At 37.5% G+C, this 17,454-nt stretch overlaps 1 protein-coding gene across 1 annotated transcript in view; it reads right to left on the reverse strand.

The window, feature by feature from the left end:
- Positions 1-3,247: 3,247 nt before the first annotated feature.
- Positions 3,248-17,454, reverse strand: part of GPRC6A (G protein-coupled receptor class C group 6 member A) — a 33,194-nt gene continuing 18,987 nt past the window's right edge. Inside the window, exons 4-6 of the mRNA XM_005551664.5 lie at positions 11,995-12,207; positions 7,229-7,352; positions 3,248-4,410 (exon numbers count right to left, since the gene is read on the reverse strand). Coding sequence (XP_005551721.3) covers positions 3,296-4,410; positions 7,229-7,352; positions 11,995-12,207 — 1,452 coding nt within the window. The 3' untranslated portion in view covers positions 3,248-3,295. The remainder of the gene's footprint in view (positions 4,411-7,228; positions 7,353-11,994; positions 12,208-17,454) is intronic.

Raw genomic sequence — 17,454 nt, forward strand, 5'->3', positions numbered from 1 at the left:
GTCAATGAAATCACAAACAGAATAATAATTTCTTAACATTTTCATGTACATCAGAATATTTTCTCTCCATAACAATTTTTATGGGACATTATCACTATATTGTATATGAATAAATGTAGGATAAGCAGAAAACTAAAATTAGTATCTTTTTTTAAAAAAAACATTCAATTTGTGTTGAAGCAAGGCTGCAGAAAGTCTTGCTTAGCAAGGCAGGAAAATTCAACTTAATTCTAAGGACAATGGGAAGTTATTAAATTTTTCTGAAGAGGAGCTTGATAGTATTGGAATGAATTTGAGAAAGATTGATTCTGTAATGATGTATTCTACGTATCAGACTGCAAATCCTAAGGTAGGTAACTAGTTTGGGATATTTCAACAGCAAAAATGTGAAGTTGTAAGAGCCTGAATTGGGGTGATATTAGTTGTGGTGACAGTAGTAGTCCTAGAGAGGAAAGGGCAGTTGAGAGAATTATTACTAAAGAATTGACTCTTCACTGCAAAATGGTGAAAACACTGGAATGTAAACTCTTTGAGAGCAGAGACTTTGCCTTTTTTTCTTTTTTTAACTTTTTAATAATCCCTGTGCATAGAATTATGTCTGGTATGCATTGGAACTCAGTAAGTGTTAAATTAAGATAAAAGCAACTAAATGCAATAAAATGTAATATGTGCTATAACAGGAGCAGAAAAAAAGGCTTCATAGAAGAGGAGATACTTGAATTGTGTCTAGTGGATTTAGCTAGAGTGTTTCAGAAAGACAAGAAGTGGAGAGGATATCAAGGCAGAGGGAAGGGCCCAGGCTCCAAGACCTGAAACAGCATGGTATGAGGATGAACAATCACCAACAATCACCAGCAGTTTGCCAATTCTGAAGCATGCTTCACTAAGCAGGAAGGAGTAGAAGTTGGTGCTGGACTTGAAGAGCCTCGGTATCAAGATAAGGACTTTTGACTTATTATAGATTTTTAAATAATTTAGTAACATGAAGAGGCTTTTACTATAGAAGAGATCTAGTGGAAGTGAATAGAAGGTTTAGCAATACCTCCTCTATATTTAGAGTAAAACATTTGAGGTCAGAGTCAAATGAGAAGGCTATTGCAACAATCTATAAAAGAGGTGATGAAGACCTGGATTAAGGAAGTGATGACAGGGATACAGATTATGGTAAGGTTTTGAAAAACGTAGGTGTTAGAAAATAAATACAGGTGATGAATTAAAGGTATAGGACTATGAAGCAGGCAGTAGAGTCAAGGATGCATCCCAGGGGCCCACTAACCCAAAGGTGGTACTATTACATACTGAGAAATGAAAAACAGGAGGAGGAGGAGTAAGGAGAAGGAAAATATGAGTTCAATTTTATGAATATTGACTTTGAAGTATGAGGGGGGACAAGCAACCAGGTTGGTTGGAGAGTGACCTGGGCCAGAGATATGGTTTGGGGAGTCATTTGGGTCAAAGTTAAGACAGAGAGCTGGGTAATTTTGTAGCAAGAGAGTGTGTTATAGGAAAACAGATGTAGGTTGAGGATGAAACTCTGGGAAATACATTTAATAGTCAAGTGGAGGAAGACAAATCTGCCAAGGAGACTAAAATGCAATGGCCCGGGTATCAGAGTAGAACCAGAAGAGCCTTTGCATCAGACTTAAGAGTTTGACTCATAGAAGCCTTTATAAATTACAGAGGGAACCAAGAAGGGGAATTTCAATGAGGAAGAGTTAGATCAGAAATATAATTAAGATTCAAGGGAGATAAACACTTAAAAATAATCATCAAGTTTGAGAGATAAAGAGTAACAGGTAAACTTTCCATGAACTATTTCATCAGAGGTGAACTAGAAGCCAGATTTTAAATGAACTGAGAACTAATAGGTCACAAGTCAATAATGACAATCTTCCTCTTAACAGTCTATTGTGAGATGGAGGAAGAAAGAGGGTGACAGCTAAAGAAAAAGTAAAGATTGGGCACAGTGTTATTTTGTATATTTGTGGTTTATACAGATGGGAGCAATGTGAACATGGCATCCAAATCCTTATCACCAGCCCTGACCACCATCCCCTGAGCTCATGGTCTTTTGTTTATGTGAATATTTGATACATCTAAAAATTCTTCCAGGCATCTCAAATTCAACATTCCATCTTCTACTCTAAGTTACTTCTTCTTCCTATATTACATACCACCTTTCAATTAACCAGACTAGAAGCCTATAACTCATTCTTCACCAACCACTTCAAATAAATTACCACCTTCTATAATATAGCTTGAATTCACATACATATCCCCCTTTCTATTCCCTGGTACAGATCCTAATCCTCTCTTAACTAGACTCCATCCTCCACCTTGTATCAGAGTGATCATTCTGGGGAGTTTGAGCTACTTGTCCCTTATGTGCCAGACACTTTAATGGCTACCCACTGCCCACAGGACGAAGACTCATGCTCCTTAGCAAGAAACTCCAATGGGTGGAATTCTCTCATGACCTAACCTCTACATACCAAAGAGTGCTCCTCTCCAGTAATACCCAAACGATGGTAGTTCCCTGAATGCACCTTCTTGTCACACTTTCTGTTGTTGCTCCCATTTTCCTTCTTTTTCTAGAATACCTTTCTGTGCTTTCTCTAATTAGCTAACTCCTACTCATCTTTCAGGGTTTCACCTAACCATCATACTGTTTATTTAAAGTCTTCTTTTAAGCCCTCCCATCCTCTCCCAGTGTGGTTGAGTGCCATTTCTCTATACCGCTGTAACACTCTATATACATTATAATCATAGACTTCCTCACACTGATTGAAGATGTTGACATGTGCCTGATTCACCTTGGATTTTGAGCTCCTTGAGATCAGCAATGACACCTTGCTGCTTTTGTACCTTGTTATTTAGCATATCACCTGGTTCATAGTAATTGCTCAAATCTTGTTCAACTACACTGAACAGTGGAAGAAAAGTAAAAATGTTCAACAGAGGAGAATCCAAAGAGATTTGAAAAGAAGTGGTTGGGAATGGAGTAAGGATGACACATTATGGGACAACTTTGAATAGAAGAGAAGTCTTTAACGATGTGCCTAAGAGGAAGCAGGTAAAGATGGAGACCAATGAAAGAGGTAGGAAATGAAGGGAGTTTCAGGTTGAAGGCTCAATTCAATAGGCGATTGAACAGAGTGACTGTTCAACTAAAACTTGGTAAAGATGGTGGCAAGGAAATATATATGACATATTTGCTGGGAAAGTAAATGCATATCTTAGATGCAAAGACCCTGGAAACATTTTATTCTGGAATGTGGCATCTCCTAAGGCTTATTCATATACTTGAAATTCTTTTTCGAGGCAAAGTTTTAGATACACTTGTGGCATTTTCTCTGCATGTGTGTGCAAATGCTTGTGCCTGAAGATCTTTGCTTTTCTGCCAGGTTGCAGACTTGCCACTAGAGCTGAGATTGGTCATTGTGACATTGCTGTTCATGGAGTCCAGTGAAGCATGACTCATGGCAATGCTGCTCACGCTATGGGAAGAATAACTGTAGATCATCTTGAGAAAGGCAGACTTGGTGTTAATATCTTGCTTACAAATAATAACATAGCATTTGGGGAAGAACGTGCAACACAGGATTCCATAGTTAGATATTAGTATGACAATAATCTCCACAGCTGGTACATATTTGCCAAATGTGGTAGCATAGATAGGGATGAATGTGATCCAAGCTATGAAGTAAATGAGCATGCCAAATGTTATGAATTTGGCTTCATTGTAATTCTCAGGTAATTTCCTGCCTTTGAAAGCAAATATGAAGCAAATGAAGGCCAGGATGGCAATGTAGCCCAGCATGGTGCCAAATGCAAGTATGGATCCCTCCTCACACTCCAGTATGATGACTCTGGGCAAGGAGACATTCACCTCTACAGTAGGTGCTGCAAAGATTAGCCAGAGTGTGCAAATGACAACCTGGATACTCGTGCAAGTGAAGATAATAAGGATTGGTTTATACAGGCACTTCAGAAATTTCTGTAATTTGGGATCAAAGCTGAAGGCTAGCAAAATTTTCAGGGACTTCGTCAAAATGCAGGAGATGCAGAGAGTAAAGCTCACTCCAAACAGTGTCTGCCTGGTTTTACATGTGAAGTCTTGTGGTTCTCCAATGAAAAAGCTCGTGCTGGCAAAATTGAGGAAATGACAGAGAAGGATCACATAGCAAATTCTTAATCCCCCGGCTGATTTCACAACCGGTGTGTTCAGGTTTCTTGTAAATATTATGCCAACAACCAGAACAAATATGATTCCCAGTAGGGAGAGGATCAAGAGCAGGATGGCCAAGGAGTCATTCCAGCTGAGATATTCCACTTCCTTTTCAAAGCACACAGTGCTCCTAACAGGGGCCCAGTGAGTTTCATTGTTGCATAAAAGGCAGTGAGGCATATCTAAAAGACAGAAGACAGAGGAGACAGTTACATTGTCAACATTTAAACTAGGTGATAGTCCACAATACTACAAATGAGATTCGCCTTCTGTAATAGTTCTGACTAGAGAACAGATACAGATGATTGTCATGTTGGTTACTTATTAAAATAAAGCATGCTCAAACTTAGAGAAAGTGAGAGAGAAAAGGTAAAAGTTAGGAGAAAGGAAAAGAAAGAGAAAAGAGAGAGAGAAAAAAAGCCAGCTGGATTGTGAATGTTTAGGAGATGAATATACTCAGAATACATGCTAGCTTCTTATGCATTTGCTATTATAGATGATGGCTCCAGCACTCTTAAGAATAAGGCTTTGGAATCAGACATAGCTTTTCTTATCTCTTCCACTTGTAATTCCTGTAAACTTGAACAAACTAACGGAACTTTCTGAGCCTGTTTCGGAATCTCCCATATCTCAAAAAATAATAAAATGAAAAGACTCTGCCTTATTGGGATGCCGTACTCAATGAGATAATAAATGTAAAATGCTTCACACAGACCATTACACATAGAAGACCCTCAATGTATGGGAGCTGCTCTCATGAATAAGGGTGCAATTCTTTTAAAAGAAGAGGCACTATGGCTAGGTTACTCTAAAAGCTTGAAGTCTCTTTCTAAAAGTGAGATAATGCAAAATTGCAGTCAATGGCAATTGAAGAATTAAAGTTTATTTTTTTTTCCAAGTAGTGGGTAAATCGGAGCCTCTCGCACTGGAAGTGATAACTTTGAAAAGTATTTATGCTGATTCTGGCTGCAGGGCAGCACAAACAGTTGATGTTAGAGTTGTATCTCTAGAAATGATATTACATTTGCTCCCCATTCCAGCCACCCAAAGTTGGTGAGTCCCAGCTGCAACCAAAGGGCCTCTGTCAGGGCATTCATCAGATTACACCCCACAGTGTCTGTACAACTCTTTAAAATTTTGTGTTCTCTTCTTTATTAACCTCAAAGTAAGGTTGTATTTCTGTTTATAAACTTCATGACCCTTCCAGCCTCCTCCTCTTTCTGAACTCTATTCCCCTGAAAATACCTGTTCTTTTCTGTTTGCCCCGTAACCACAGTTGCTAGTGTCTGTCATTTCATTCGTCCAGTGGACATTTACTGGCCTCATCTAGGTATGAGAGCTGTGTGTTAGAGATAGAAAGGAACAGCAGCTGGTATCCGTTTAGGCTTTCCTAACTCCTAGCTTATCCTCCAAGTTGTCTTCAGTCTTCTACATTTCTACATTTGTTCTTGGAAGCGACTTACCCTGGTTACCAAAAGAAAACCCAGATACAGCCTTTAAAGAGTCCCGTACATCTTTATGGAAAATAAATGTTACATACTCCTTGGTGTTTTTATTTCTGTCACTTGGAAGATAGTTGCTAGTTACCATGTTGCCTGAAAAACTCCCTCCCTAATTATCTAATTTTTTTTTTTTTTTTTTTTTTTTTTTTTTTTTTTTTTTGAGACGGAGTCTTGCTCTGTAGCCCGGGCTGGAGTGCAGTGGCCGGATCTCAGCTCACTGCAAGCTCCGCCTCCGGGGTTTAGGCCATTCTCCTGTCTCAGCCTCCGGAGTAGCTGGGACTACAGGCGCTCGCCACCTCGCCCGGCTAGTTTTTTTTTTTTTGTATTTTTAGTAGAGACGGGGTTTCACGGTGTTAGCCAGGATGGTCTCGATCTCCTGATCTCGTGATCCGCCCGTCTCGGCCTCCCAAAGTGCTGGGATTACAGGCTTGAGCCACCGCGCCCGGCAATTATCTAATTTTTTAGGCGGTGGTATAGCATTTTTATTTATTCATCATTTAAATGCTCACTTCCACTAATATAAACATTATTAAACATACCAAGGAATGGGAAAATTTTAAATGTGAGATAATAAAATGCAGATACATATAAAGTTCTGATACTCTCAGGTTGGAATAAATGACATTTTTTTTTGTGACACAATAACAGAACATGAAACTTGGAATATTTTCATTGGTGTACTTTTCTCCTTGAAGCCAATAAGCAAAAAGAATAGGTATCTGGGGACTATTCCAGTTCTGGAGTTCTCAGCTTTTCTACAAGATGAATGGGAATGCTCTAGTAAACAAGGAAATCTGATGCTTTTAAATTAGGCTGAACTCCAGGGAAAGTGCTCATAGTTTCTTTTTAGGCTCCTAAGGCTGCTGACCTCACTCTCGTACTTTAATTTGTGTATTTTGCTTTCATCTTGTGAAATTTTTAAAGATAGGGTTGGCAAACAGTCAGTTACCAGCATCTCATCCCTGTCAATAGTTGGTCCCTTGTCTCACAGAAGAAGTTGCTTTCAGGTTTAACTTTTGTTCTTGGTAGACATAATGAGATCGTCAGGATGTGCACACCTGTTTCTCAACTTCAGGTGCCTCTGGGTTTCTATTATGTTTAGTTAATTCAGCGTTTACTTATTTGTATTCTTTCGTACCTCAGTTACAAGCCAAGCACATCTGTATAGGGATACATGGACAAAATTGACGGAGAAGTTGCATCACTTTAAGAGTTACATACTTTAGAAAATATGAGTGAAGGGATGACATTTTCCCTTGGAAGTAAAGTAACTTTTACATCTCTATTGTTTATTGGCTGTGCACCTGTTGACACAATAGAGCAAATTCCAAGATAAAATGAAACTTCACTGGAATTTAATTTCACAGGAGCATGGGAAGCTTTTTAAATTTTTTCAAATGAAAAACCAAACCAAAATCAAATTCATGCAAATAAAAAAAAAAAACCTAAGAGGAATGATTCACATGTATCACTATCCATGTGGAGTGACTGTAATTACCTGTCTGATTACTGTAGTGATTTTCAGGACAGTTCTCACATTCATAGCAACAGATGTGTTGACTTCTTGTAGTTTTCTTCATTTGCCCAGGACTGCATTCCTTGGAGCATTTAGATTGAATTTGCTATATTAAAGGTGAAAAAAAAAATCACAAGTAAATTTGTAAAAAGAATTATCCTAATCAATTATCCTCAGCTTAATTTAAGATATATTTACTAAATACTATTTTGGTCTGTTTTCATAGGATTATAGACTCTTTTTCCATCTTGGGAAATGTAAACAAGCTTTTAAGATGGAGAAGCTGCTTTAAGAAGAACACAGTTTTTGTCGCATTAAAAACTTCTGTAAGCAAATTATGGAAATTAGCCCTTTCAGAAAGTCCCTAGTAGAGGGAGAAATGTGTAATGCTAGAACTAAAGAAAATAATGATGGTTGGGAAGTTTCAATCCCATGTTGAATGAGGGGTTCCACTAGATAAGAAAATAGCACATGGCTAGATTTTTGTATTCTTTAAAAGAAAGTTCTTATCATGCTGGCAAGGATCATGTCCTATCTAACTCTAAAAACTAAAAAAAAAAAAAAAATGAGTTTAAAATAAAATTTAAAACTTAATACTCTAATATTAGAATATTAGATTTAAAAGACAGCCCTAAATATATAATATTTAAATAATCTTGAGAATTCAAGTTATAATTTGCATGTCACAATTTGAATTACATGCAGTGTTCTACTTTTATGGAACCCTAGCTAGTAATTCTTTGCATTTCAGCTATGTTATTATTCTCTATTCATAGTCCCTTTTTCATGGCATATCTTGTGAGAGAAATTTGCTTTGTCTTGTCACTTTTACCGTCGGAGCAGGGCAGAATGGTTAAATGAGTCTTTCTCAAGATTCTGTTATCCATTATTTCCTACTCTGGAACACAATTGAAGTACTAAGCTAACCAGTCTTTCTCTGGAAGATACAATTGATCCGTCTGAGATAGAAAAGAAAAGATTCAGTAGGCCCTGGGTCTGCAAGCACTGGTTTTCTTCTTCTCTCCACTTATTGCTGACCTGGGTTTTCACCAGGTAGTATATATGCCTTGAGAATTCCCCAGGGTAAACTTTTAAAGTATCCACTCTCCTGGAGGGTGCTCAGAGGACACAAAAGGATTTAACTACGAGATAAAGCCGGACCTTGTTAGGGTCCCTTCTCTCCCTCCGCATCAAGAGCAAAGACAGTCTAAAATCTTGTACTGATTACTTTAGGCTTCAATTGATTTAGGATTATCTGATGTTTTGTACTATGAGTTCTTGTGACTTACCAGAAATGTCAATACCCCAACTAGCCTGCAAATTGACAAATCCAGAAATCTGACCTAAATGATTTCAGATACTGTTGGTTTTTAGTGTATCCTTGAAATAATTATAGGTGTCTCCATCAGAAGGGAAGACTTGTCTCTCTGTTCATAGTGGTCAGCCCCTTCCATTTAGTCACTAAGAGCCTCACATAATTACCTGTCATTCTATCACCTTCTCTTCATTAAGTGAATTCCCTACAGAGTCTGGAGATAAATATTGATAGCAATTAACAGTGTTTCTTGCAAAAATAATAGCCATCTCTGTATTCAAAAAGAAAATGAATCAGAGCATGTTTTAAAAGTTTCAGTGTGAGTTACGGTGTTTAGCAGAGTGCTGGGTTCGTAATGTAGTTGTGAGGATAATGGTAAGAAAAATGAAGATGATGACAGCGAAAGTTTGAGAACACAGAAGAATGGCTACATTTATGTCTTTCAAGGAAAAAGTGTCTTGCTTTACTAAAACTTTTACAGCCAGGGGAAATCTGATTAAGGAAAATGGTTTACAGCATTACTATGTTCATTCTTTCATTCACCAAATATTGGTTGAGTGCCTATCTATGTTAGGCACTGTTCTAATTGTTGAAGCCACAGTGGGGAATGAGACATAAATATTTAGCTCATAGAACTTAAGTTCTAGTTGACAAGAGTGACAGAGTTAAAATAAGCAAAATGTATAGAATGACAGAAAGTTATAAGTGCTAAGGAGAAAAATAAGGATAGGACAGTGAATAAGAACTACTAGGTTGATGTTGCAATTTTTAAATAAGGTGTCCAGAGAAGGCCTCACTGAGGTGGTGACATTTTAGAAAAGACAGAAAGAAATAAGAAAACTAACCACATGAACATCAGAGAAAATTATTATAGGCAAAGGAAATAGCAAGGGCAAAGTGCTTGGGCTATGAGAAGGGAAGACACGCATAGAAGACCAAAAAGCCTGTGGGGATTGCAGGAACACTGTACAGTAAGGGGAGGGTGGGAGATAAGGTCAGGGTGGTACTGGAGGTAGATTGTGTAGAAGTTTTAAAGACACTGGCTTTTACCCTCAGAGCAATAGGATGCCATCAAAAGATTCTGAGCAGAGCACTATGTTTTACAGGACCACTTGTATCTCTGTTTTGAAAACAGACTGAAGGGGGCCAGCGCAGTGGCTTACGCCTGTAATTCCAGCACTTTGGGAGGCCAAGGCAGGCAGATCACGAGGTCAGGAGTTCAAGACTAGCCTGGCCAACATGGTTAAACCCCATCTCTGTTAAAAATACAAAAATTAGCCGGGCATGGTGGTGCACGCCTGTAATCCCAGGTACTCAGGAGGCTGAGGCCAGAGAATTGCTTGAACCTGGGAGGCAGAAGTTGCAATGAGCTGAGATTGCGCCATTGCATACCAGCCTGGAAGACAGAGCAAGAGTCCATCTCGGGGAAAAAAAAAAAAAAAAGGAAATAGACCGAAGGGTTAAGAGAGGAGGCAGAAAACTTTCTGCAATAATCTGGGTGAGAAATGATTGCAACAGCACTGGAGTAGGTAGTAAAAAGTGGTCAGGTTCTGGACACATTTTGAAAGTAAAACTCATTGGTTATGGAGTGTCACTGAAAGAGAGGTGACAAGAATCCCAGCAGGTTTTCTCATGAGCAACTAGGGGAAGGGGGTTGCTGTTTATTGAGAGGCGAGTAGGTTGGGAGAGAATATCAGCTCTGTTTTGACTGCTACACATCCAGGTAGAGATGTCAATTAGGCAGTTGATTATTTATTTGGGTTAGAAGTCAGAAGATAAAAATCTTGTAGTCATCAGTCTCCCGTATAATATCATTTAAAGCCCCAAACCTGGATGAGATCACTAAGGAAAGGGGTAGACAAAAAGAGGAGCAGTTCTGAGTCCTGGGCACCTGAATGATTAGAGGTAGTGTGAATGATGAGGAACTAGCAAAGGAGACAGAGAATTAGTGGCCAGATACACGGGAAGAAAATCAAGGGAATGTAGTGTGATGGAAGCAAACAAGGAAAAGATGTCATTGGGGGGAGAATAATTAGCTGGTAAGTGAATATATGATAATATTCGGCTTTATTAACTTTGGTGAGCTAGACAGAAACAATTTCGATAGATTGAAGAGGATTCAAAAGAGTATGGGAGGAGAGAAATTGGGGCCATTAAATGCATTCAACTGTTTCAGGGAGTTTTACTGAAGAGAAATAGAGTATACAAAGAAAAACTTGAGGGAACAACAAAGGTTCTTTGTTTGTTGAGATGAGAGAAATAATGACCTATTTATTTCATTAAGTGGATAATGTAGAAGAAGGAATGATTGAGAATAAAGGAGAGAGAGTATAAAATTAACGTAATGTCTTTGAATAAGTGAAAGAGGTTGGAACCCAAAGGTGAAGTGGAGGAGCTGACCTTGGATAGAAGCACAGACAGTCCATCTATAGTGCCAGATGGAAGGCAGGGGTACTGGTCTTCTGTACCCCTGATGTGGTGGCAGGGGCCACTGGAATTCTCTTCTGATGTTTCAGTTTTGTTAGAACAGAAAATAGAGTTAACTGAAGTGAGAACGGGAAAGATGTACTGATCTCAGAGGATAGAAGAGAAGGCATAAAATAGCCATCTAGGAAGGTGAGTGAGTGCATGAACTAGGGCAATAATCTGATTGCCCTGCAGCGTTAAGAGCCCACTGGAAGCTAGAGATCATGAATTTAAAATGAGACTAGTCAGCGACCTCCCTCCCTCCCTAGCTCTCTTCTATTCTTCTCTTTTCTGTTCTCTCTTTTCTTTTCCTTTCTTTTCCTTTCCTTTCTCTTCTCTTTTCTTCTTTCTTTCTTTCTTTCTTTCTTTCTTTCTTTCTTTCTTTCTTTCTTTCTTTCTTTCTCTTTCTTTCTTTCTTTCTCTCTTTCTTTCTTTCTTCTTTCTTTTTCTTTCTTTCCTTCTCCCTCTCTTCCTCCCTCCCTCCCTCCCTCCCTCCCTTCCCTTCCCTTCCCTTCCCTTCCCTTCCCTTCCCTTCCCTTCCCTTCCCTTCCCTTCCCTTCCCTTCCCTTCCCTTCCCTTCCCTTCCCTTCCCTTCCCTTCCCTTCCCTTCCCTTCCCTTCCCTTCCCTTCCCTTCCCTTCCCTTCCCTTCCCTTCCCTTTCCTTCCCTTTCCTTTCCTTTCCTTTCCTTTCCTTTCTTGCCAACTTCAGCTAAATAGGAGCTACATTGATTAGGCAGAAACTTGATTAACAGGGATTGTGCTTGGCCAGATGAGTATGATGAAGAGAGGGGCAGGGGAATTGAGGGTGTACAAGGGGGAGTTAAATAGTTGACCATGGAATTTGAGGAGGAAAGGTGGGGACAGTAAACAGGCAAGAAGGTCACTGGAGGTCTTGGTGGGGCAAGGACTTTTGCAGTTGAGGTACCAATTGCTTTCAGTGCTACAAAGCAGCCTACAACAAGATTACCTTAAGATTCCTGAACTCATTTTTTGTTTCCTGATCTGGGATGATGAAGACATCATTCTGTAGGTCATATTCTGCCATCTTGGTGACAGTCATGTGTCCATTGATCTCCTTCCAGAGCACAACATCATATCCAGTATTTAAATCCCCATGAGCATCAAAATGAAATGAATTCCCTCCATCAGTGAATGTCACATTTTTTAGCACACCAAGTAACTATAAAAAGTAAAAACAGAAATAAGCTCTTAAAATAAATGTTGCAAGTGTGTTCGTTATTCTAATGATAACACTGCCTTATAAAGTATATCACTTAAAAATGAGAGAAAAAAGATTATAGATCACTGGTTCGAGAATTCTTAACTATCTGGCAACAAATTGAGAATGAATTTCACTTGGGTTCTAGCCTCATTTCTGCCTAACTTTTGCCATATAAATTTGGAAAAGCAAGTTAATTTCTATGAATGGTTGTTTCTAAGTATCTGCATTTATCCTACAGAATTTTAGAATAGGTCCCCTGGTATAGACACCTGGGATCTAACTGTGGTTCCATCTCTCATCAATGAAATTTTGACAGGTACAATTACTTTCTATCTTATTATCTCCAATGGTTCTTAAGTTTGTTTCAATGATTGAGTATGTAGTAAAGTGATCTTTAAATTATATTTCTAAGTTAATTCACAAAATGATTTATTTTTTAACTTGAGAGGAAAGAAATATAAGGATAAGTTGCCTGTCTTGCTACCCAGTTTGTACAGTGAGAACTTGTATACTACAGAGTTAGGACAAAAAATATTTTGCTTACAAATGGGGTAGCCATATTGAGGTTGTGCTGTAGTGGAAGAACAATAGACTAGAAGGCAGGGAAACAGGCTGCTGTTCTGGCTTCAAAATTAACTTAATATATAAGTAAGCCAAATAAATATCCTCTCCGAATGCTTTCATAATGGCCCATTTATTACCTAAATCTATGGTTTTATGTGGCTTTTGTTGGGTATAAAATCTGTAGAATAAGGCAGAAATTATTCTATTTGAAGACAATTCTATTCTCTTTCTTTTGAGTTAACTTTTTATGAGTGTTTCAATTTTTTGTCAATAGAATATAAAAAATAAGTTACATTTTCAAGTAAATAGATTAGCTATGATAATAACGTCAATGAGAAATGTTTCTTTAGCAGAATCTCTACATGTGTGTATTTATTTTATGTCTCCACAGATTTCTTAGCTCTTTTAATGGATATCAATTAATTAGTGTTACTTTAAAGAAGCAGGATATCAGATCTAACATGGTGGAATTCACTAACAAAATTTTATTCTAGCAATTGCCTGGAAGAAAAAAAAAAGGAGAGAACAAAAATGAAAGAATATGCAAGAGCCTACCTCCAATGTTCTCACTTCTATCTGTTGACTGGTTTGTTTCTTCTGTTCTTTCCTTAAGCAATATATACATGTAAACCCCAGTGACTCAGTTCTTTAGGGAGCATATCCTCTTCCACACAAGTGTTTGAACTATAATTTCTACCTCTGTTTTTCCTGTGCTTAATTAGGCTTTATAGGCTAAAGTTCTGACACATATTTGTTCTGTAAATAATCATAAAATTGTATAATGTAAATAAACTTCCACAATTTTATGCTTCTTCTTACAGGAAACAGGGTGGAAGCAAATACAACAGTATTTTCATTACTCATTAAATATAATAAAACATTTGCTATGAAGTAAGGTAATTCTTAAGCTGTTATTAAGCTGTTAAATGCTTTTTCACAGCATTTACAAACATTTTTCATGGAGACTCTGAAATTCACCTTTAGTTGACACTACAAATTTAGAGAATGGGATTTGCATTTCAATTATCATCTTATTCACCTGTGTATGATAATGCCCAGTTTTTAAGCACACATGGCCAGGAATCACACCAATTAAGGTGATATGGTTGATATTGCTTTCCATTGTTCTAACTGTGCTGATGTCTGCTCTACCTCCCTAAGTAAGGTTACTGTGGAAAGAGGTATCTTCATGGCTAAGTTAGAGAAGAGCAGAGGAAACAGCCTTGCATCTGTGTCCTGATGCCCAGACTATGCCTTCTTTTGTGAAGTTTTCCATTGTGTAGGAGAAAATACACTGATCTAAGGCTGGGGCAGCAGTTTCATTGCTAACTATGTGAATCACCATGGGATAGATCTTTACTGTTAAGGTTTCTTCCATCTCTAAACTCTGACAAGTCTTGGTCACTAGAAACACTTCTTCTTACCACTTCTTCAAGATGCAGTGTAAAGAGGATGAGTCCTGTCGGCCTACCATATTTTATAAAGATTAGAGGTGGTGTATATCAGTATCTAGAACCATATGTTTTAAAAATTATTAGTTATTATTATCTTACCATGCCAAAATTACTCTCATGTCTCTCTTGACTTCTGGACTAATATGCAACTACCTTGCTACACTTACTAATACATGTTTCATAAATTCATCAAATTCAACATCTCCAAAATGGAATGCTTAATATTTCTTACTCCCACCAGACCTCCACTTTTCTCTACGTTTCCAGCTTGACAAATGACACCAGTTGTCCCATATTGGAATCATCTGCAGCACTTTTCGTGCTCTCTGTCATCATTTACATCCAATCGACCTTCAAATGCTCTTCATCCTCCCTCTTCAATATCCATGTATACATCTTTTCATCCTTATTGTCTTACCTGTAGGCATTCTTATCTTATGTCTGATTTACCAAATTGGTCTTTCTCCCTTCAGTCTTGTGTCCCTCTAATCAATTCACCTTGGATGGAAAAAGTATCATATCACTCTCCTGCCTGAGAATGTCTTTAATTAGCTGCCCTATCCTCTGTCAAGTTCAAACCCTTGAACATAATTTGCAGCCTTTCCATTTAAGGGGGTGTCCCTATACTAGCAGTATCAGCATCATCTGGGACATTGTTAAAAATGTAGACTTTTCAATCCCACTGTGGAACTACTGAATTAACAGATAATAAGATTCCCAAGAAAGTCAACTGCACATCAAAGTTTGAGATGCCCTGATGGACAAGGCTCTAATAATATCTTTCACTAACTCATTCAGTTAGTCCTTCACTAACTCATTATAGCTCTCTTGCAAGACTCCAGTCATATAGCATGATTTCCTGCTTCCTGAAGATGCTGTGCTTTCTTTTCTCTCTTTTCTGGGACTTTGCTGGAATATTTCTGTTCTGGCTAACTGCTACTCTTCCTTGCATTCACACAGAGGTCATGTTTTTTGGAGAATATTCTCTGAATTGGTAATACTGGATTAGCTGTCTCACTTAAGTACTTCTCCGCCATCTTGTGTTTATATGAAACACTATAATGCACCATCCTACATTGTAATCAGCTCCTTAATTGTTTGATTGTACACATCACTGGACAGATAATTCCTTTAGGGAAGGAATTCTGTCCTGTTCTCCATAATATCTTCACCACCCAACACATTGCCTGAAACATTGAGACACCAAACATTTGCTAAATAAGTATACGAATAGAAGTTTAACTATTAGACATTCTTTCATCTCTTGCACATCACTTACTAGCTTATATATCATCAGAAGTAAAGGAAAACCAAAAAGAAAACCAAAATCACTGGTCACAGCAAGGAAGTGGTATCCTCCACACACATCTGAGAAACATCAAAAATCTGCTGAAGTAAAACAAGCATGACTGTGCTGTCCCTGAGTATGGCTCACAAATATCACCACATACAGGGTCAAAGTAAGTACTATCCTCAAACACTGGGAAAACTTAACCCCTTTAAAATTATTTGAATCTAAAATCATTTAGAATGTACTCTTTAAATATTAGTGAATTTTGCTAAGGTACAAAGTAATCCTTAAGAATGTATCATTGACTAGGGACCCTAAATGTTGCTGATCTTTAAAATTTAAGTCTACAGAGATTTCTTTATAAAAGGATAACTCTTTGTATTGTTTGTCTTACTGACTCTTGCACTGACTTGATATGGCTCACTCATGTCATGGTCAAAGGAGCAAGTCATCCCCCTGTTCTTCCTTTCCAATCTGTTTCTGTTTGTTTCTAGATTAACAGGTTCTGGGGGCAAAAAGAATGACTCCAGGTTCCTCATGTTTAAATAAAACATTTTAGGAGACTCTGCTTAGATGATTTCTTCTCAAATCTTATCATCAACATGTTTGAGACTTATTCCTAATTTAAAATACTTTCTCTATTTTTCCCCATATCTTCAGGTGGTGAATAACTCTTGCTATTTGCATTTCTTTGTCCTTATGAGGTTCTTCATATAACCGCCCCTCCGCTCCACTTTATGTCATCTGTCTCTATGACTGTTCTCTATGTCTCTTTCTCAATCTCTTATTTCTAAAATTCTATGTGGTGGTATTATTATTGTAGTCTAATTTTAAAAATTAAAACTGTTTTTCTGCAGTGCACCAGGCCAAAAGCCTTGGAAAATATTAGAAAACTTTGTACTGACCTTGGAATATAGTGAAGAATGATGATCTAAAAAAGATAATTTATGGCTTTTACCACCATCATTAAAGTTTTATATTACAAAGGGAATGCTTTCATATAGGTGTCTTAAAGTCATCAGACATAACTATATATATATATTTTATATATAGATATATATATTTTAAGAGTGTTTGCACTTGAGAAAAGGTCCTAATCTCCAATTTTACCTCTTTATTAGATTTTTGGCTTTGTATTTATAAGGTAAAAAGTAGTTTAAAAGTGAGCAATTTAAAATACCCTCCCACCATTGCATGATCCTCCCAAATGTTAACTTGTCATACCAGACCTCAGAGATGGTATTTTTGGGTGTTTAAAGTAAAAAAAAATGACAAAAGTAGAAAAAACTTGTTCTAGATATCCACTTGTATGATCAGAAGAATTGTCTTATTTCTTTTACCTTCTTTTCTCTTACAAATTTAAAAAATACATATTTTGTAACATGATTCTGCCTCAGGACACACAAGTTTGTCTCTGAATACACGTTATTGAGAAATTTGTTTCTAATAAGTAAAACATCATTATTAAAGGAAGCAATGTAGTTTTCAATGCCTTGTTCAAGGGCATTTGAGAAAGCACAATGGAAATTTTTCACTAAATGAAACCATGTTAAATTTTAAGTTTCCCCAAACTAATCAAAGAGAAGAAAGGGAAAAAATTCTTTTACACACAATTGCTGGTTTCTTTAAACCTGGAATATCATAACTGACCTAACAACATTCCTTTGACGAATACTGGAGTCCAAGTCCTTTACGTATATACATATACACATAAAGACTCTAATGGTCTTATGTGTATATGTATTTATTTACTCTACCTCCATCCTAATTGAGAGTCTTAACTATAAATGTTGTGATTATAAACCACTAAAGACAGTGAAAAGAAAGGAAGGTGGAGTCAGAAGACCTAGACTGCAGTTGTATTTCTGGAACTTCCTAGCTTTAGTTTCCTCATCC

The sequence above is a fragment of the Macaca fascicularis genome, chromosome 4, assembly GCF_037993035.2.
Source record: "Macaca fascicularis isolate 582-1 chromosome 4, T2T-MFA8v1.1".
Lineage (NCBI taxonomy): Eukaryota > Metazoa > Chordata > Mammalia > Primates > Cercopithecidae > Macaca > Macaca fascicularis.